The 21,288-nt window shown below is 44.1% G+C and overlaps 1 protein-coding gene across 3 annotated transcripts in view; it reads right to left on the bottom strand.

The window, feature by feature from the left end:
• Positions 1 to 1,072: 1,072 nt before the first annotated feature.
• SYAP1 (synapse associated protein 1) overlaps positions 1,073 to 21,288 on the bottom strand; it is a 32,797-nt gene continuing 12,581 nt past the window's right edge. For all 3 annotated transcript variants that reach the window (XM_045089335.1, XM_045089334.1, XM_045089336.1), the window contains 5 exons: positions 19,092 to 19,231; positions 10,486 to 10,634; positions 9,063 to 9,121; positions 8,507 to 8,654; positions 1,073 to 4,768 (listed from right to left, as the gene is read on the bottom strand). In XM_045089335.1, coding sequence (XP_044945270.1) covers positions 4,641 to 4,768; positions 8,507 to 8,654; positions 9,063 to 9,121; positions 10,486 to 10,634; positions 19,092 to 19,231 — 624 coding nt within the window. In that variant the 3' untranslated portion in view covers positions 1,073 to 4,640. The remainder of the gene's footprint in view (positions 4,769 to 8,506; positions 8,655 to 9,062; positions 9,122 to 10,485; positions 10,635 to 19,091; positions 19,232 to 21,288) is intronic.

The following is a 21,288-nucleotide window of genomic DNA, read 5'->3' as shown; positions in this document are numbered from 1 at the left end:
TTTTAAGTAAACTTCAGGCACAACGTGGGGCTTGAACTCATGATGCTGAGATCAAGAGCCACACACTCTACAACTTGAGCCAGCTGGGGCCCTAATGTATCTTGTGCCACACTCTTTTGGTAGGACACCATTTAGCTCAGTTCCCACATCACGTTTATAACCTGCAGTGTCTCCATGGGAGTGAATGTTGTTGACTGATGCGGTCCTTTTGCTGTATTTTGATTTTTGCACAAAGTGCAATATGGCAGAGGAGAATATAATGTGCTGGCTATTTTCATGATTATAATGTGGATTCTTCAGTGGTATTTACCCAAATCCTCTAGTGTGTTGACTATATCTATTTATTAGGTTAGTGTTTTGTTTTGTTTAAATAAACTCTAGGCCCAACGTGGGGTTTGAACTGAACCCCAAGAGTCACATGCTCTACAGACTGAGCCAGCCAGGTGCCCCTATTAAAACACAGGCTGAAATTCTTTCCCCTTGGCTTTACTGAGAACTGGTTAACCTTGGTGAGTTTTAGCTTTAGCCAGCAGAAAGCACCATCAGTGCTCATCATGGTTATCAGGAAAGAACAAGATAGATCAATATTACTATCACGACTGGAGGAGGGAAAAATCCCGCAGGAGCTTTAGAGTAAAAGACCTGCTGACTGGATTAGAATTACTTTCTATTGCGAAGGACAACCCACTGCACTTGAAAGTAAAATGTGTTCTTAAAACCCAATACGGTCTTTTTTTTTTTTTTTAAGATTTTATTTACTTATTTGAGAGAAAGAGATCACAAGCAGGTAGAGAGGCAGGCAGAGAGAGAGAGGAGGGGAAGCTGACTCCCCGATGAGCAGAGAGCCCGATGTGGGGCTTGATCCCAGGACCCTGGGATCCCCTGGGATCATGACCTGAGCTGTTGACAGAGGCTTTAACCCATCCTGGAGCCACCCAGGCGCCCCAAAACTCAGTACCTTCTTAAGGTAGTTTTAATTCTAATAGAAGCTTACATACCTGATAACTCTGAAATATTTATAGGTCCTTATTGTAAGAGAATTGTTAGTTTTTCAGGAAAAACCATTATAACATATCACTAAAAATGAGGTTTATTTATTCAGAACCAAGTTGAATATAGTTTTTTCATATTGGAAATAGATCAGAATGCACTGAATAAATGCTGTTGAAAACTAATTGTAGTTTAACAACTGAAATCATAAATGGCTTCATCTGAACAAATCCCTAAGTGTGAGGACCAGATAAACAACTGATGATTCATGAGAAATATGTAACTGCATGTGATTAAAGGTTCATGAATATGTATTTGTCATCTGCCATGACTCACTGGTTTAATAAGCACCATCTTTTTTGGGTATTGTAACATGCATCTTGTAATTTTATTTTCCTATCAATATAGTCTGGAAATAATCATTTATTAAAAAGGCCTGTTTTCCTCCCAAAAAAACGGATTATATAAACTATATCAAAATTCCTACTACTTATATTTTTAAAAGCTGAAACAAATTTTGCGAAAGTTAAATGCATCTAATTTTTACAGGTGAAAAAGGTTTAGCTTTAAAATGGAAAAATCTCACTATTACCAGAAAGAACCAAATCAAAGTGTTTACAGAAGCACATTCACAGTCCTGGTTTTTATACCAAAGTGGTCAAGGAAGGAAATAACCTATGGCAAGTTGGATGTGATCTTTTTTGTTTGTTTGTTTTGTAAACCTTTAAAATGTCCTAAAAATCCTATTTGTAATAATAGTTTGTGAAAAACCATCTTGGTTACTGTACGGAAATCACTCCGAGTTACAAGTATCTCCTAAAAGACAAGGTTTTCTAGTTTAACCTTTCAAGACTTTCAAACTGAGATTTCCCACTTCGCCTAGGAAGTTGCCACTTCTGCATACGAGGAGCTTCGGACATCTTGAGTCGCGCGCGCTCGGGCGAAGGCTGGGGCAGCTGTGGCCTTGTCGTACGTGCCATAAACTGCTGGAACTGTACAGAGATGTTCTCGTTCTTGTCAAGTAAGACTCCCCATAGCTAAAATTGGCCTTAAAGACATAGTTTGGTTCAATACTCCATCACCTTGTCAACTATTTTTACTTGATTTTATGTGCATGAACGTGCCACACAGGGTTCCATCCATCCTTTCTAGCCTTCGGGGGCCAGCAGCCCTCTGATGCTGCTTAGGAACCTCAGAGAAAGCTCGTGACCACGTGAAGCAGTTCTCAGGGAGCCTTATCTGTGGGCTTTGTAGCGTTGTTATTTCCCTCTGAAATGTGTGACATCAGAGAGATCTGACTTAGCAGGATTATTCATCGTCTCCCTGGGAGCTTGGCTCCTCTTTATTTGGCAGCGTGGAAAGGTGAGTCGGCAGCAGGAACCGGCTGGAACAGCAGAGGCGGCATCTGTAACACCAACTAGAAAGACACCATCATCCAACCATGATAGCGGACGGGTAAAAAGTACAAAGCACCAGCAACCTCAGCGGCCCTCAGGGCATTAGGACGCTAGTCCAATGTGCCTCCAACTGTAAAGCCCATTCTAATGGGGGTCTCAGTAACATGCGGAGTCCGGGCCATCAGGTCTGTGGCCAGGCCTGAGACCCTGCATTTCTAGCAAACTTCTAGGGCTGGCCATTGCTACTTCCTGAGCCACACACTGTGAGCGGTGAGGTATGATCCCCATAGTGTGGGATTCATTGTGTGAAGCTTACATGTTTTTATTTAATGTGTTTATATCTTCACATAGTGTGAAGCGTATGTGTTTTTATGCCCAGCATAGCTTGTTGGCTACCCTTCGGGCATGTAATAAATACTTAGGAATTTTCCACCCACCATGGTTATAAATTATTTTTCCCTTTAAAGGAATACATTTCAGTTACCTGTATCACTTAAAAGAGCAGAACATTTTACTCCTATTTGAATCATAAAAATAGAGCATAACTGTATTTTTATGCTGTGTATTAAATATTATTTTAGTCTTTTATTCTTATAAAGCAATGCACAATTAGCTTGTTTTTAAATGCAATAAGAATATCATGTAAAGTTGATAGTAATAACCATAACACGTCTATTGTCATTTTAGGTTTTTTTTTCCTTAGCTTTCTCTGAAACCTTTGCCTTTTTGTATTTATTCAACAATGTGAATTTTAGTGCATATACCAAGAGCAAAGCACTGTCGTATTTTGATCTGCTTACATCCAGGACTTTCAGCTACTTAAAAACATTTTACATGTTTCTTTCCCTCCAGAAAACTCTACTTTAAAAAAATCCAAACTTTTCCCTTCAACAGGATTATTTAAGAAGTTGCCAGTCATTATCTCTGAACCCAAACTCAGTAATCATCAACTGTTACACCACGAGTGGAAATCCCTTGATGATGGGGTCAGCGATTTCATAGAATACATGAGTTTATTACTATAACCCAAGGGGTCCTAGCTGAGACGGTCTGGCTCACTCACCAGTATATACACCAAGCTACAAACACGAGTAAAGCCCGGACACACATCCAGTTCTCTCACTGACGATACCTTTGCCAGAGGACCATGGGCTAATTTTTATAGGGTCAAAAATATACATATGTACATTTTTTCCCATAAAGAATCATCTTAACTCTATTCCCTTTTATGAAATAAAGTTTCCTTGAGAAATATGAACGTTTTACAAAGCCAACGTCTCAAAAGTGTTCTGACATTAAGCCACCTTGTTCTTTTAAAATACCATATCCTATGAGCATGGGCCTGCTGGTGTAGGATAATATAAGCAGGATTGAGCGGTGAAGTTCTGTAAGCTGCACTTAGAGTAACACAATTTTATAAGGACTAACAGTTTAATTAAGACAAACAAAGCTGAAACTTTTTAAACAAAAACAAGAGAATGTAAGCTGAATGGGCTTGTGAAGGTCATTAATATAAAAAGGACAAAAGGCCCCATTTTCTACAAAAACTGTGATGTGGAATTTAGGAAAGCAACAATATTAAATGTGGTATAGTTAAAAAAACAAAGAAACAAACAACAACACAAGAAAGAAAGAAAAGGCCCCAGAGAAAAAGAAACGTCTTTGCACGGTATTTCTCAGTTTCAAATTATGTGATGTTTACACCATTAAAATCAACATCATTATCTTACCTTTTGGCTTCTAGATGGAATTTTAGAAAATACCTAGCAAGAAAATAGTCTTGAAAGTGCTTCTTCTTAGGTTCTTTGGTACAATTTGGTCATTTTGATAGTTATCAATTCATTACATAAGTACTTTAACATACATGTATCAGTGAAAGTGCAACAAGAAGTACAAATGTTTAGAAAAAAAAAATTGAAGAATAAATTATAATTCTGACCTCACAGAAAACAGAATTCTAAAATTTTACTTGCATTTCTGTGGCAAAGATATCCATAGTGACTACATGAATACCTCTAAATAGATTTATATTAAAGAAATATTACATAAAACATCCTTTTTGATTATTAGGATAACTATTTCTATATACTTTTTTTTAAAAGCAAAAAAGGCAAATTTCAGCCTAAAAATGAACAATCTTGGATTTCAAAATTATACCCATCTTTTGTGCCTTCTGATTCAGCAAGTGTTGTCATCTAGAATTTAATGTCAGTTACAGAATGTTAAGCATTACTCTTTTATTTCAGGAAAGAGCTAATTTTCCTCCTGCAGCATTTTTTCTATTTCCTTATCCCAGTTTTCATCTCGTTTCTCTGACTCTGTCACCACTTCATATTCCTGAAGCTCTTGTTGTAGCTCTTTTTCCCAATCTGCAGAATCTTCTGAAAAACAAATGAGAAGGAAAAAATTCTCTCTGAATTCACAATGTTGGTTTTAACAACTTGGTCAAGTATAATTCCCTGTGGAAATCCTAGCCATGGTAATTTTTTTTTTAAAGATTTAATTTATTTATTTGACAGACAGAGATCACAAGTAGTGAGAGAGAGAGAGGGGAGGAAGCAGGTTCCCCGCTGAGCAGAGAGCCGGACTCGGGACTCAATCCCAGGACCCTGGGATCATGACCTGAGCTGAAGGCAGAGTCTTTAACCCACTGAGCCACCCAGGCTACCCCTAGCCATGATAATTTTTAACATTTCAGGCTTCCTTGCCATGTGTGCTCAGAAAAAGTGACCAAATTTTAATAGTAACCGAAAGGAAATACGATTAGAAAGATACCTCGGTTAAGTGCTATATGTTTGGGTGTTATTTTGCTTTCTAAAACCTCTGCTTTTCCTTATATTTAAATGGATAGTTGATAATGTTTGGTTGCAAATTAGTTTTTAACACTATCAACAATGATGATGGTAGAAAAAAACAGCCAGCGTTTCTTGAGCACTCACTGAGATGGGCACTGTACTAACGGCTTTCTGTGTATCACTCCTTTTCTCCCCTTCATCGTTACAACAATCCAGGAACTAGATACCCTGCAGCACATTTTATAGGTTGGAAAACAGAGGCTTAGACAGGTTAAGTGACTTGTCCAAGAACACACAGCATGATAGCAACAGACATCCAGACGGAGCCAGGCCTGCAGGCTTCACAATCTGTGCGTAAACACTCTAGCAGTCTCCCTAGAGTGGCCACAGGGATACCAGAACCTGAAGTCAGGTTTCCTAATGAAGCCTGGCCCCTCACACGGGGCTCCATCTAAGCTCTCACGTTCCTCTTCTGTGCTGAGATTCAGAACTGCAACTTTCCACTTAGACCCTCAATGTGTGTGTGTGTGTGTGTGTGTGTGTGTGTGTACATATATGTATGTATGTAGATGATAAGACATCTGCTATGTAGTATTATAAAATAGAAAACAAACAAACCAGCTATTGAAAAAACAAAGCCAAAATTCATTTTGATCTTTTTTTTTTTTTTTTAAAGATTTTAAGTAATATCTATGCCCAATGTTGGGCTTAAACTCCTAACCCTGAGATCAAGAGTCAGATGGTCTGCTAAATGAGCCAGCTGGGCACCTCCTCTGTCTTCTTTTATTTTATTTATTTTTATTTTTATATTTTTAAACAAGACTTTTTTTTTTATTTTTAAGATTTTATTTATCTATTTGACAGACAGAGATCACAAGTAGGTAGAGCAGCAGGCAGAGGGAGAAGGAGAAGCAGGCTCTCTGTTGAGCAGGGAGCCTGATGCGGGGCTCTATCCCAGGACCCTGGGATCATGCCCTGAGCGGAAGGCAGCCACTTAATGGACTGAGCCACCCAGGTGCCCCCATTGTCTTCTTTTAAAAACAAACCTTGGGACTCCTCGGTGGCTCAGTCGGTTAGGTGTCTGCCTTCAGCTCAGGTCATAATCCTAGAGAGTCCCAGATCAGGCTCTTTGCTCAGCAGGGAGTCTGCTTCTCCCTCTGCCTACTTAGCCTGCTGTTCCCTCTGCTGGTGCTCCCCCTCTCTGACAAATTAATAAAATCTTTAAAAGTAAATAAATAAGTAAATACAAACCTTAAACTTCGTAGCTATAGAGTAAACAAAAACCAATTTTTTTTAAATTAAAGATTATTTATATATTTATTTATTTGACAGAGAGAGAGAGAGAGAGATCACAAGCAGGCAGAGAGGCAGGTGGATAGAGAGGGGGAAGCAGGCAGCTGATCAGAGAGCCCAACGTGGGGCTCGATCCCAGGACCCTGGGATCAAGACCTGAGCCAAAGGCAGAGGCTTAACCCACTGAGCCACCCAGGCGCCCCTCCCAAAACCAAATGTTTTCATTTTTCTTGGGAGTGGAGAATCAAGGGAAAGGATGCAGTGTGTTCCATGGCAAACCACCAATGTCACAGTATTTATTGGTGGCTTGCTGGGTGCCAGACTCCATGTTAGGTACCGTGGGGTGCAAAAACAAGGTGCAACTGCCCTGAGGAACCTACAGTTTAGCTGGGGGCCAAGACAATAAATATATAAAAGAATATTACATGGTCTCGGGGCGCCTGGGTGGCTCAGTGGGTTAAGCCGCTGCCTTCGCCTCGGGTCATGATCTCGGGATCCTGGGATCGAGTCCCATGTCGGGCTCTCTGCTCAGCAGGGAGCCTGCTTCTCTCTCTCTCTGCCTGCCTCTCTGTCTACTTGTGATCTCTCTGTCAAATAAGTAAATAAATAAATCTTAAAAAAAAAAAAAAAAAAAAAAAGAATATTACATGGTCCCAATTATAACTTGGGCAGGAATTCAGTGACAGAACAGCTTGCCCAAAGCATCTAGCCAGCACCTTACGAATCCTGCCTCAGGGCAACTTCCAGCAAAAAGGGAACCAGTGCCCAGTCCGCCTACGACACATGGGGCTCTTGCCCACTGTCCTTCCGCGGTGGCCAGCAGCCATCTTTATCAGAAACAGATGGGGTGGGAGGGGTCTGAGGTACCTAGTGAGCCCAAGTTTTCAGTTCCCTCTGGCCTCTCTTTCCCCCAGAGACTCTTCCTTCCTTCCTTCCTTCCCAATTCTTTCCTCCGAAGTCCGTCTGTGGCGTGCCGTCAGGGCTCCAGCTCACCTCCGGGTAGCGAGCTGTCTCACGGGTGTTCTCTGCACAAATGGAGGCAGCTGGCTTCCCGAGTACATTGTAAGTCTCAGAAGCCTTCATGAAACACTATTCATCGATGATGATTAACCCAAGCCTTTGCTTTTCACCCAGTAGAAAGCCAGTCATTTGTCCTGATGTGCCAAAGAAAGCAGCCCCCCCGGCCCGTTGGCACTTTGTCTCTATATTATTTTTTTAAAGGCAGACGCTCCTTCCTGGAAGCAATGCTCTGTGTCACACAGCAGCAGGGAAAAGAATCTTCTACAAAGAAGTATAAAGCCAAGGGGCCCCTGGGGGGCTCAGTCAGTTAAGTGTCTGCCTTTGACTCAGATCATGACTCCAGGGTCCTGGGACTGAGCCCCATGTTGGGCTTCCTGCTCACTGGGGAGCCTGCTTCTCCCTCAGCCCTTCTCCTTGCTCATGTGCACATTCTTGCTCTCTCGAATGATAAAATCTTTTTTTTTTTTTTTAAAGTATAGGGGCGCCTGGGTGGCTCAGTGGGTTAAACCTCTGCCTTCGGCTCAGGTCATGATCTCGGGGTCCTGGGATCAAGCCCCACATCAGGCTCTCTGCTCAGCAGGGAGCCTGCTCCCCCCCACTCTGCCTGCCTCTCTGCCTACTTGTGATCTCTGTCTGTCGAATAAATAAGTAAAATCTAAAAAAAAAAAAAAAGTATAAACCCAAGTAGAAGGTTGGAGGACAGTGTCTCTAAGTGAAAGGGTATGTGCTCTGTGTTGCCCGTTATTGGCCACATGTTGTTGGGGTGAGGTGCCTTGGACCAATCACTTATCCTCTCTGGGCTCAGTCTCTCCACTCTCCACTCCTGTGCGTGCTTAAGGCAGAGGGACGTGAGGTCTGGTCACCTGTGCTAGAATCCACCTGCTAACAGGGAACAGAGAAGCGATTCCGACGCAGAAGTTACAGTATGTTTGTGCATTTGCTTCAGAATGACATTTTCTACAATCTACTTCAGAATCCGAAAAGAGTACAGCAATTTTGTTAGTCTGGTACCTTCTAGAACGGCTGTCTCCTCCTCCTTTTTGTTAAGAACCAGTTGCTCCATTTCCTTCCTCAGATCCTCCTGATTTAAGTTACAGGCATCAAAGGCGTCGCTGACAAACTCAGCAACCCCTGGGCTGGTAGAAATCTCCTCTTCATCCTGAAATGCAACAAAGCAGCTCTGGGAATGGTTTTCTAAGCAGCAGTTAGCGCAGCGTCCGTTTCTTCTCCTTCCTCCGCTAGTCAGATGCTCACTGCTCTCCGGCCTTCTAACCTGCGCGGCGGCTTGGGAGCCAGATGAGCCTCTACCTGAATCCGCTGTGCTTTCTCAGGCTGGGTCACTCCAGTCATTCAGTCCAATTCCTGACAGTGCATCTAAAATGACTGACAGCAGGGAATCGCCTCACGTCTCAGCTACAGGTCCCTAACTACGCAAGTGCTGGACCCCTCTTCCTCAAAACAGGTAAGACCCATATTCATAAGCAGTTTCACATGGGAGCTGAGAGTTAACACAGAGTTATTTCATTTCCAGACATCAACTACTAGGTACAACGTAAAACTGTATTACCTCTTGAGTTTTAAGCTGAGATTTGATTACGACAGGTGGCGTTTTGGGCCGTACTGCCTCTAAGAAGTGAGAATAAAAGAGACAAAAATTGCTTGATTCAATTCTGAATACATGTTATAGTAACAACTAAAATATCCACAAGTACGATGATACTAAATAATTTTCAGAAATGAGCTTTTATGTTATGCTTTCAAGAAATAGCTAGGTTAGACCATTTCAACTTCTTTCTTTTGGGAATACTATACTTATGTTTTAAATGTCATCCTATTTGATGCCCCTCATTTAAGATTTCTAAGCAGGAAATAAATTTTGACCTCAGTGTTAGCTGGAATCAAATTCAGGAATAGATCTGCTCCTTCTTTTAGGATACTGAGAATTCAGTTATTTATCAAATTTTCCATTTGTCACAAATGCTGGAAAGCACAAAGCAAAGTACAACACTTCCCCTCCTTCTCCTGGGCCACGTTTTCTATCTTATGAACCTTACTAGGTGTATAGTCTTTACTGAATCCTGTCTTAAGCCCATTTTGTGATACAGGCAGTAGTTGGTAAAATGGCATTTTCTAGTAAAATCAATGAAAGCAAATAATAAAGAATAACAGACAACTGGGATTCTTTTTAACATCTATATGCAAAATGCCAAATTTTACTGTATAGAGCAACTTCATTACATTTCCCTGACCCTACATGCAGTGTCAGGTTCTTTTCTGGTGGTCTGTACAACCCGTGCCTTAGGATACACGGTTCTGCATAATTATTTAAAATTCCACGAACAGGTAAGTCTTTAGCTATAATTAGTACCTACATACAGGTGTTCATGAAATGTTAAAAATATGACACAAAATACGTTCTTAGTTTTTGGAATACCTTTCTCATTTTAATTATTACTACAGATCTTAAATTGTTGCTGGTATTATAAAACACTTCCCCAACAACCAGGGGTCAGCTGTCCCAGTAAGAGCTAGGTCTGGCCTAGCCACTAGTAACTTGGAGTGGAACGGAGCTCAGTTCTGGTCTACAGGGTACAGTACCAGGGGAGCATCTGCTTGAATGGAAGCAGAGAAATAAAGAAAAGCAGTGGACTGAATCGGGAGAGGACAGAAGGTATAAAATGTTACATCGTAAAGGGCAAGGAAAGAGATGGGAAAATGCCTAGTGACCGAGAGAGAAATAAAAAGAAGTAGAAACCCCAAAGAACAAGAAAAAGAAAGCAAAGGAAAGCAAAGCTTGGGGAAGACATGTGAGCAGGGTCAGAGAGAGGGCAACGAAAATGAATGTTCCACTGGAAAGGAAAGAGTTTTCCAGAAGATTACAATGACATTTTTGGTACGTACAAGATGACAAGCTCATGAGAGTCTCTAAGAATATTTTGAAGGTAACTCTTTTTTTTTTAAACACACAGTGAAGTCTTCTCCAAACATACCTGTCAGCGGCAGGTCTTCCTCGGTGCCACGGCTCTTCTCCTCCTTCCCGGAGGCCTGCTGCTGGGCGGCCAGGGCCGTGAGCTGGGCTGACTGCTTAATCAGGGAGACGCGGTAAAAGTAGTTTCTCCAAAACACTTCTTCTTTCACGCTTTTCAGGACAGACAACAAGGCATTTGAGAATGCCCGTGACACATACAAATGCATGTTTGGGGGGGGGGGGTCTGTTTTAGCAGAGGCGGGAGGAAAGGGTTTTTTAGGCGCATTTTCAAATCCGAGTGAGGCTCAAAGGAGATTCTCACTTGCTTTTGAACTGGAAGCTGTGGGACAGGATAAAAAGAATAGCTATCTTCTCCACAGCAGCAAAAGACAACTTACAGAACACCAATGAAACCTCTGCATTTCTTGGTATGTTGATGCTACCAACAGGGCCGTCAGCAGAGGAAACAGGCACTGTTGTGAGACCAGCACACCGGCCTGGGAGAGCACAAGCGCAGCCAGAATGGCAGTGTGTTTGCTGCTGACCGAACAATTAAGAGCTTTCAAGCAGTGACAAGAAAAGATTGTGGGTGTAGTTTGTTATGAAAGGAAATGTCTGGCAGCACACAGATAAGTAGCAATCAGTAAATGTTAGTAGGGACGTGGGAGATGACTGATAAAAAACTGAAGTGCAGGAGCGCCTGGGTGGCTCAGTGGGTTAAAGCCTCTGCCTTTGGCTCAGGTCATGATCCCAGGGTCCTGGGATCGAGCCCTGCATTGGGCCCCGCATCGGGCTCTCTGCTCAGCGGGGAGCCTGCTTCCCTCCTCTCTCTCTGCCTACTTGTCATCTCTCTCTGTCAAAATAAATAAATAAAAATCTTAAAAAAAAAAAAAAAAAGACTGAAGTGCAGTTCAACCTAAGAATGCTCAGTGGTCCTCAAACTTGTCTGCCTATGAGAATCACCTGGCAGGGGGTGCTGGTGACCAAGGTGGGTAAGGTGAGTGTCCACATGGGGGTGGCCTGGAATGGGAAGTGACAGTATGAGCAGGGAGAGGGGGGTGTCTGAGCAGGAGAAGGGGTGGTGGCAAAAATGGAAGACTGGTTACACGCAGGGGGTTCATTAATTAAACAGAAATTTTAAGGACATGCAAACCAAGTTTCTCATGATCAGAGAAGGGAGTTAGAAGCATTGAAAGGGAAAATTCGAGAATGATCCCTGTTGTGAGGTAGCACCATGAATACATGGCTTTCATTCAATAGAGATGCAAATGAGTATATGTGTATATACATGAGCACACAGATATTCCCCAGCTCTGTCCGCTGAGTGGACCAAGGGGTAGTGACACCCCAATAGCAATGAACATGACTAGCACTCAAAGCTTGGTGTCTGTACACCATTTTCCACTAAAATGAATCAGAGCTCCTTGGATTAGTGGCCAATTCCAGGGTTACAAAGGAGAGAACAAGAGGAGCCTGGACTATTCCATACAGGAAACAAGGAAGCACTTAAAGAATGATGAAAATGAGTCAAAAGACAAAGAAGCTTGAATGTGCTTCCGCTGGTCAAGTTGGCGATAATTTGAGCATCAAAATAAATAATGACAGCAACGGATTATAACCATTGCATAAAATAGAACCATGAGTCAATATAGACAAAAATAAATACATGAATACATTCAAAGTCTGATGAGGAATGCAGTATTTTTAGAGTTCAAAGTACCTCTCCAGAAAATACTCATTTCAAAGAGGGAAGAAGTAACTTTATAGTCAAGAAGTCTGGCAGAAACCGCCTTCATCAAGCGAAGTGACCAAAGTGTGGACAGTAACAGGACAAAATGGCAGTGTGCACCAGCTGACAGGATGCAACAGACCGAAGGAGACTAAGAGACACGAAAGCTAAATGCAACACTTGAGTCTGTACAGGATCCTCTTACTCAAGAGGACATTGGGACAAATGATAAAACATGAATGGGGGTGCGCCTGGGTGGCTCAGTGAGTTAACGCCTCTGCCTTCAGCTCAGGTCATGATCTCACGGTCCTGGGATCGAGCCCCGAGTCGGGCTCTCTGCTCGGTGGAGAGTCTGCTTCCTCCTCCGTCTCTCTCTGCCTGCCTCTCTGCCTACTTGTGATCTGTCTGTCAAATAAATATATGTAAAAAAAAATCTTTAAAAAAAAAAAACCCAACATGAATGGGGTCTGAGAATTAGATGGCATTAAAACATATGTGACTGTTTCCTGATCTGGATGGTTATGCTGGAAAAGCCTTGTTTGCAGGAACATCAGGGCTCAAATTGAGTGAAAAAAAAAAAAAAAGTTTTTATGCTATATCTCCAACTTTTCTATATGAAGATTTAAAAATAAAAAGCAACATGACTATGCTTACCTCAGAGCAATCAAATAAAATCTTAAGGGTGGAAGGCAAAACAAAACTCAACAAAAAACATAAAATGTTCACCCCTATCATAACTAGCAACGGCTTTGGTGACCTTTGGAGTATGTGTGGGGCTTTTTTTTTTTTTTTTTTTTTTGCCTGGAGGAATCACTCATTTTTGTGCTCCCAAGACATCTTGCTAGTAGAAGTGACAAAAGGGTAGCAGAATGCCTCTCTACCCCCTGGTTTACTTGAAGGGATGCAAGGTCTTAGAATGGGGAGAAACCTAAGGAAGAAAGCATGACTGAGAAAGATTTTGAAGGAGTAGAAGAAAATCAATGAGAACTAAGAGAAAATTCCAGGATGTGGGCTTATGGATAAAGACAGGACTTGCCTTAGTTAAGTCAGGAGAACACACAGTTGTCATATCTGTGAATGGTGAAGCTGGGCCAGGAGACTAGCTTTTTAAGTGACAGAGGCTAGTTTTTTTTTTTTTTTTTTTCTTTTTTAAGAGAGGCAGTGAGGGAGGGAATCTTAAGCAGGCTTTATACCCACTGTGGAGCCCAGCGTGGAGTTAAATCTCACAACCCTGAGATCATGACCTGGGCCAAAATTAAGAGAGACGCTTAACCAACTAAGCCACCCAAGTGTCCCAAGGAAGACTGGCTTTTTTACGCGACAAAGGCAAAATACAAGGTTATCTACATGGGCTAGGCTAGGTAACAAGACATGCTGCTAGATGCACCCCATCTTTTCTTTCATTAATTCTACCAATATTTATCGAGTGCCACATGCATCAGGCCCTATCCGGGTGATTCAGGGACAAATAAACCAGGTTATCTGCCAACACGAGTGGTCACAGGAATAATAACCTCTTACTTGGTAAGTTCTTACTATGCCAAGTAAATGGAAAGTAGTATTTTCCAAACTCATGTGGTCTCACAACCCTCTTTTTCTTTTAACATCTCTTGGACATAGTTCAGCAGGAAGGAGGCCTGGCTTAACAGCAGTTCGTGAGGTGTTACGGTCAGTCACAAGTTCACCTGAGCAAACAAGAGTATGCTGCGGCCTGCAGAAAAGCGAACAAAATCTTAGGCAGCATTTTAAAAAGCAACACAAGGAGCACCTGGGTGGCTCAGTTGGTTAAGTGGCTGACTTTTGGTTTCAGCTCCAGTCATGATCTCAGGGTCATGGGATCAAGCCCTGCGTGGGGTTCCTTGTTCAGCAGGGAGTCTGCTCGAGGATTCAGTAAGTAAAATAAAGAAGTCTTTAAAAAGCAACACAAAAACGACCTATAGCGTGCTCTTCTGCAATTAGACAACACTTTATATTCACTTCAGAGAACCCACTTTTGGAGGTTAAGCACCTGGATCGTGAGGGGGCACAGAGATGAAGATACCCGGGGTGGCGGCGGGGGGAGGGGGGGAACTGGGGCTCTTTACTTGGATAAGTTCAAGAATCTTAGACTGTTAACGTCACAGTTAGACAGAAGTGAGCTTAGCTTCCCATGAGGTAGTGAGCTGCCTGAATGTCTTCAAAGTCACTTAATTCTGAGCTTTATGAAATATCCAAAATGAAACAGGTGTACCACCAATCTACAGCAGATCGTGGGCAACGTCTGCTCTCTGGGCTGTTTCCTTTCCCAGAACCTCTCCCTCTTGATGTGAGAGGATGTGCTCACCGAGGCACATTAGAGAAATACTGTTACACTCTGGACAGAGTCACAATGCGAATGACATATAAAGATTCTGAGCGGGGCGCCTGGGTGTCGCAGTCAGCTAAGCATCTGCCTTTGGCTCAGGTCATAATTCCAGAGTCCTGAAATCAAGGTCACTGGGCTCTCAGCTCAGAGGGGAATCTGCTTCTTCCTCTTCCTCAGCCCCTCTCCCCTGCTCGTGCATGCACTCTCTCTAATAAATAAAATATTAAAAAAGGAAAAAAAGATTGTGAGGAGCCCTATGACAAAGAAAACCATGCCACTCCCAAATGTCTATCTTACCACTTATGTTTTCATGGACTCTTTGAAGGCATTACAATAACTCTAAACAGCCTCTTCCCAGACAGTGGGCATAGGTCAGTCCGAGGCTGGAAAGGGCTTGGGATTTCTCTACTGTCGGCCAAGGGAAGGCCTCAGAGGCTGTTTCTGATGCAAGAGCCCTGGCTCATGCCAGCACTGGCTTCGCCGGCAAGTGTCAGTGCACTGGAAGGTATTTTGAAACATAGAGCAAGTGTTTGTTTTGATTTCTTTTTTCTTTTTTTTGATTTATTTTCTAAATTGTTCCTGGCTCATGACGGCTTCTGTTTACAAAAACTGTCTCAAATGATCAAAGTTGCACTTCTGCGTGCCAGGAAGGAAAAGTCCAGAAGCCCTAGATTTGTGTGTGATGATGGCTCATTTGTTTTGTTCTGGAAGTTTCAACGAAAACAAAAGTGGAGCAACTACAACAAAGAAGCCCCATGTACCCGTGACCTAGCCGACAACTACCAGTTTATTTTGCCAATCGTGTTTTACCTATGCCCCTCTCCACACCTACCTTTCTCTGGGTGTAGGATGGAATATTTTTAAGACAATGCCAGCTATTACACATCCTTTCATCCACAAATACTTCAGTAAGCATTTCTAACAGATAAAGATTTATAAAAAATGATAACCCTTAATTTCTAAAATCATCCCTAGCAGAATTAACAGGAAACTGGAATTATATTACTCAGTAGACAATTTACCTGACCAGCAACAAACTAGAAATATTGTTTGCCAAACACCAATTCTCCAAATCTTAAAAACTCTAAAAATTACTCTCAGCAGTAAAAGGCAGTCCAGAATTCTCAACAAGCAAACCTATGGAATCAGAGCTAGCTACGTGCCTGCCACGAGTACACTGGGCCACATGCCCCAGAGCGCCTGGGCCCCTGGACAGTCCCGAGAGCACTGGCAGGGAATCTGCCAAGTGGCCCACGGTGATTCATATGGTCTTCAAGTTAATGGAGCCTGTAGATGCAACGCCCACCTGAACCCCAGAGTTTTGCTTCTTCTCTCAAAAGGAAGCAGTTATTCAGAATAGGTATAACCTCAAATTCTGATATGAAAGAGTGTCCAACAGACATATATACAAAAACTGTTCAAAAGCCAGTTCTCAGGGTTTTGTGAGCATAACAGTAAAAAATAGATCAGATGACTTTTTTGATATCCTTCACTAAAAATAGCTACTTTATTTATCTATTTTTATTTTATTTTATTTTATTTTTTTAAAAGATTTTATTTATTTATTTGACAGAGAGAAATCACAAGTAGATGGAGAGGCAGGCAGAGAGAGAGAGAGAGGGAAACAGGCTCCCTGCCGAGCAGAGAGCCCGATGCGGGACTCGATCCCAGGACCCTGAGATCATGACCTGAGCTGAAGGCAGTGGCTTAACCCACTGAGCCACCCAGGCGCCCCTCTATTTTTATTTTTAAAAAATATTTTATTTATTTGACAGAGAGAGAAAGATCACAAGTAGGCAGAGAGGAAGGTCGGGGAGGGGGAAGTAGGCTCCCTGCTGAGCAGAGAACCCAATGTGGGGCTCAATCCCAGCACCCTGAGATCATGACCTGAGCCAAAGACAGAGGCTTAACCCACTGAGCCACCCAGGTGCCCCTATTTATTTACTTTAAAGTAATCTCTATACCCAATGTGGGGCTCGAACTCATGACTCCGAGATCAAGAGTGATGGCAGGCAGGTGCCCCCAAAATAGCTACTTGTGGGGCGCCTGGGTGGCTCAGTGGGTTAAAGCCTCTGCATTTGGCTCAGGTCATGATTCCAGGGTCCTGGGATTGGGCCCTGCATCGGGCTCTCTGCTCAGCGGGGAGGCTGCTTCCCTTCCTCTCTCTCTGCCTGCCTCTCTGCCTACTTGTGATCTCTGTCAAATAAATAAAATCTTTTAAAAAAAAGCTACTTTAGACACAATCTAAGAATTAGATTTGTAATGAGATTTTAGCCATATAACACATACTTTTTTTCTTCTTTTTAAAGATTTTATTTATTTATTTGAGAGAGAGAGAATGAGAGAGAGGTCAGTGGGAGAAGCAGACTCCCTATCAAGTAGGGAGCCCGATGTGGGACTCAATTCTGGGACTCCAGGATCACGACCTGAGCCGAAGGCAGTCACTTAACCAAATGAACCCCCCAGGCACCCCCATACTCTTCTTTTTAGGAGGGGAGGGGAAGGCCATAAAAATTCACCATGAACATGTTGATAATTATGAAGAGTTTCACTACAAAGTAATATAAGTAAAAGGTTCGATACAAGCGCTATTCCAAGTCGGCAAGGACCCTTGCTCTTCTCTCACACAGAGAAGACCTTTCCTTCCACGGGAACCAAAGAGCTAGCACATATTTGTTAAAGCCCCTGTCTGGGGGGCGCCTGGGGGGCTCAGTTGGTTGAGGGTCTGCCTTCGGCTCAGGTCATGATCCCGGAATCCTCAGATCGAGTCCCGCAGCGGGCTCTCTGCTCCCTGGGGAGCCTGCTCCTCCCTCTCCCTGCTGCTGTCCCTGTTTGTGTGCTCTCTCCTTCTCTCTCTGACAAATAAAATCTTAAAAACGAAACAAAACAAAAAAGCCCGAAACCCTGTCTGGCCAGCTAAACATAGCACAATGAACATGCATTTACTTGTGCTCCCTCTGAAAACACTTCTAAAATAATAGAAAAGGCATTAAGTAGACAAACTCCACATGACCAAGAGAACTAGCGAGAAGACCACAATGGAAGCTGGAAAGGTGAAGGGCAAAGAGTAATGCACTCCGCAGAGCAGTGAGCGCGGCAGCGACTGCACGCAGGAGGGACGGCGGCAAGAAGGGGCCTGTCCACCAGGCGTCTGCTCAGAAAGTCCCCGGGGAACAGGAGGCACTCAGGCACCTCTGAAGGCTGGTGCCGGCTGGGCTCAAGAGCGGGGGAATGGTGGCAAGGCCCCACAGGAGCGGCCAGCTGGCTGTGACTCCCGTGCTGCCCCTTCCAGCCAGGGACTGTGTTCCCATGCAGCAGAGAGTGACCGGGAACTGTGAGCCAAGCCGCTCCACACTCGGACAGCTGGCACAGCTCAGAGGGATCAGGCAGGAGGTGGAGTCCTTTCGGGGAAGCCACCCAGCCCTCAGCTACGAGCCGCCCCGTGCACAAGGCCGGCGGGAACACACAGCTCCCAGCGCTCCCTCAGCGGGGTGCCTTCAGATAAGGAAGCCTGAGGAAAACCTGCAACATGAAAGACAGAGCCCAAGACAGACACAGAGAAAAGCATTGAGACCAAAGAATATTTCAAGAAAACTCTATTTCACATTCTCAAAGGACATGAAGATACTGCACTGAGAGCTGGGGCTCCTGGGTGGCTCAGTCAGTTGAGCAGCTGAGCTTTTGACTTTGGCTTGGGTTGTGATCTCAGGGTCATAGGACCGAGCCTCATGTAGGGCTCCCTGCTCAGCAAGGAGTACGCTTAGGAGTCTCTCTCTCCTCCACTCACTCCGCCCTGCCCCCACTTGTACTCTCTAAATAAATAAATAATAAATATTTTTTAATATTAAAATAATAAAAATAGAATGCTATAAAAAAGAAACACTCACAGATTAATAAAGACTACAGACTGAAAGTGCAACAGATTCAAAACAGGGAACTGGAATTTAAAAAAGGTAAGAGCCCTTGGTGGCAGAGGGGAAGGGAAGGTGACCCTTTGTGGGGGGGAGGGGTTGCTGATACCTGTCAGGGTTGTATCCCTGAAGAGACAGTATGCTTGCACTGGAGCTCAAAGGACAAGTAGGGACTTTCGGAGGAGAAGGAGGCCGTTGGGAAGAGGAAAAAAGTCAGGTGGGAAAGAGAACAAGAACATTGTTGCCAGAGAACAGAGCCTGAATGGAAAAAAGGCAGTGGGCCAGGTCCTGATGGGCCTTGGAGACCTTAATTCTATTTAGAAGACATGGGCACTTTGGTTGTTTCTGTAGGAAACTGTTCTGGCTTCTTTCTGGGGCTGGGGATAAAAGAGCACATCTTATCTACACCCGACGTTTCCTATCAGGTCTACTCTCAGTTTTGATTATATGGGTGTGTGTGTGTGTGTGTGAGAGAGAGAGAGAGAGAGAGAGACGGAGAGAGACAGACAGACACTGCAGAGCATGAGCAAGCGAGCTGAAGGGCAGCAGAGTCTGTTCTCATGGAGAGAGAGCAGGAAACCATTCCACAACTTTCCCCTGACAGTGTGCACAGCCCCACTCTGGCTCGGGAACACAGTGCTTACAGTTTAGGAACAAGGGCGAATCTCATCCTGCTCAACAGCTCGTCCTCTTGAAGCATGACCAGGGCAACGGGATACATCTGGTCAAAGTCAAAATGAAACTGCACTCCAGCTGGAGGGTCACGAAGGAAATTCCTCTTGTCCTTTAAGGAAAGGGGGAAAAACATGGGGGAAACCACAGTATGCAATTAATATGAAACAATGCGTCCCTGATTTGACAGATACTGAGTTCTCCTCAAGATTCCAGCCACAACGTCCACTGAAGTGTCATTAACTTGTCTGTTGAGAGAGTGGAGAACGGCAGATCCTGTCACATATTTAACATTCTCAACTGAAGAGAGCCTCATGGGAGGCCAGGAAATTCAGTCGTGCAATTAGTTTGAAATTAGAGTTTAAAATCATATGAATACGTTTGTTTCAGTGCAGAATAATCTCAGAAAACTGGCTGCTTAAATCTTAGGAACTGGTTACTAACAGCACCGGTCAGTTTCATCTCATCTTGCCCGTGTTAGATTTTAATAGTATTTTTGGTTTTTGAGAATTCCTATATTAATAAAGCAAGAATAAATCTGAACCTAAATGGATTTTAGTTATTTGACTTTCCAGGCTAAAAACTGCCAAGCCTGAAGCGGCCCCATCACGGTTCACCCGGATCTCTACAGCAGCCGCCGAAGGGACAGCTGTCTCCGGCCCCATTTTCCTCACCCAGGGCAACCCACTTTCTACCCTGCCCAAGAAAAACATGCGTTTTACCTACTACTAAAATCCTTCAATGACTCCTCTGTCGCCTTTAAGATGAAACCCAAGCTTATGAGAAAGGTATAAAAAGATCTTCAAGACTTGGCTTCCCACATCCGCAGCCTGCCGTCCAGTCATCCCCACGCGCTCACAACACTCCCTGTCGGAACCTCCAGCCCCGCCCTGCATCCCCCAAATATCCACACACTCTCCTCCCAAGACTCAGTACCAGCTCCAATGTCATCAGTTCTGGGAAGCTTCCCCGAGATCATGCCCTCCCCTCTCCAAAACCAGCGAGCTGCCCCTCCCCTCCCCTCGGTGCTTCGCTACCATCCTGTGTGACAGAGCTCCTCCCAGGGAGTGACGCTCGGTGTCCTCATCCAGCAGCTGTCCAGTAAGCCCTTCAGGCTCTTGGAGGGCACATCTGATCTACCTCCAGTCCTAGGGCAAGGCTGGCCCAGAGGAGGTTCTAAAAACAGTTTGCTGAACTGAGCTCTCACAACTACCTAATGATAGCATTATGCCCTAAGGGTTGCCCCAACATAAGGAGCTTAAAGGGTTACTCTGCTGTATTGTCTTAATTGTCCCTACGAGTGCTCAGCAAGTCAGAGAATGTGAGGCGACTCTGGCAGAGATTGCTAATTATGTCCCAGTATGCCTTCCTTCCTTCCTTCCTTTTAGGATCGCAACTCTTGAGCTCCAGCTGGGCATGTGGCCACCCAGCCGGAGACCGGATTTCCCAGGCTCCTGGGCATCTAGGAGCGACCATGCATCTAGGCTGCCAAAGGGACGTAGGTCTGAGTGAGAGGTACAGTTTCTGAGTCTCATCTTTCAAACAGTCTGGCATGCCCACCCACCTCTTTCCCAAATCCCATAGGCTACAATGCACCCATGGTCACGGGAGCTGCCTTCCCCATACAGAAGGCAGACAACACCCTAGAGGCTGGCACAGGAAAGGATTCAGACAGGAAACACAGGTCTGTAGATGACTTTGGAGGCAAAGCTCCCCTACGTGGAACATCTATCTCTGGACTCTTACGTGACGGAGAAAGAGGGAGGGAGACAAAGTCACAGCTTCTCCAACCTTCCATATTTTGGGACTTCTCGATTACAGCAATTTAGTCTACCCCTTACCAAATTCAGCAGCCACTATAAAGGATGTACTGAAGATCGTTCAAAGCCTCTGCGCCCTGCTAAAATCGGGGGTGCTCTCTTGTAGGCGTGTGTGTGCCTCACCCATTCCGCTGATGCCCATCTGGCACCTGCTGTGCTCCAGGCACTGTGTCACCTGCTCAGCAGGGCCCAGCACAGATGGGAGTCCCCGCCGTCACGGTGTTCCTATTCCAGTTGTCGGGGGCAGGGGGTGCGTGGCACGAGACAGACAAAGGCTCAGACTGCCAAGGCTCCAAGAAGGGGCAACTGGTGGAGGGCTGAAAGGATGGCAAGGGAGGAGGTGACGTTT

The sequence above is a fragment of the Mustela putorius genome, unplaced genomic scaffold, assembly GCF_011764305.1.
Source record: "Mustela putorius furo isolate JIRA1106 unplaced genomic scaffold, ASM1176430v1.1 tig00003836_pilon_pilon_pilon, whole genome shotgun sequence".
Lineage (NCBI taxonomy): Eukaryota > Metazoa > Chordata > Mammalia > Carnivora > Mustelidae > Mustela > Mustela putorius.
The sequence above is the reverse complement of the archived record's forward strand: the minus strand, read 5'-3'. Positions and strand labels throughout refer to the sequence as shown.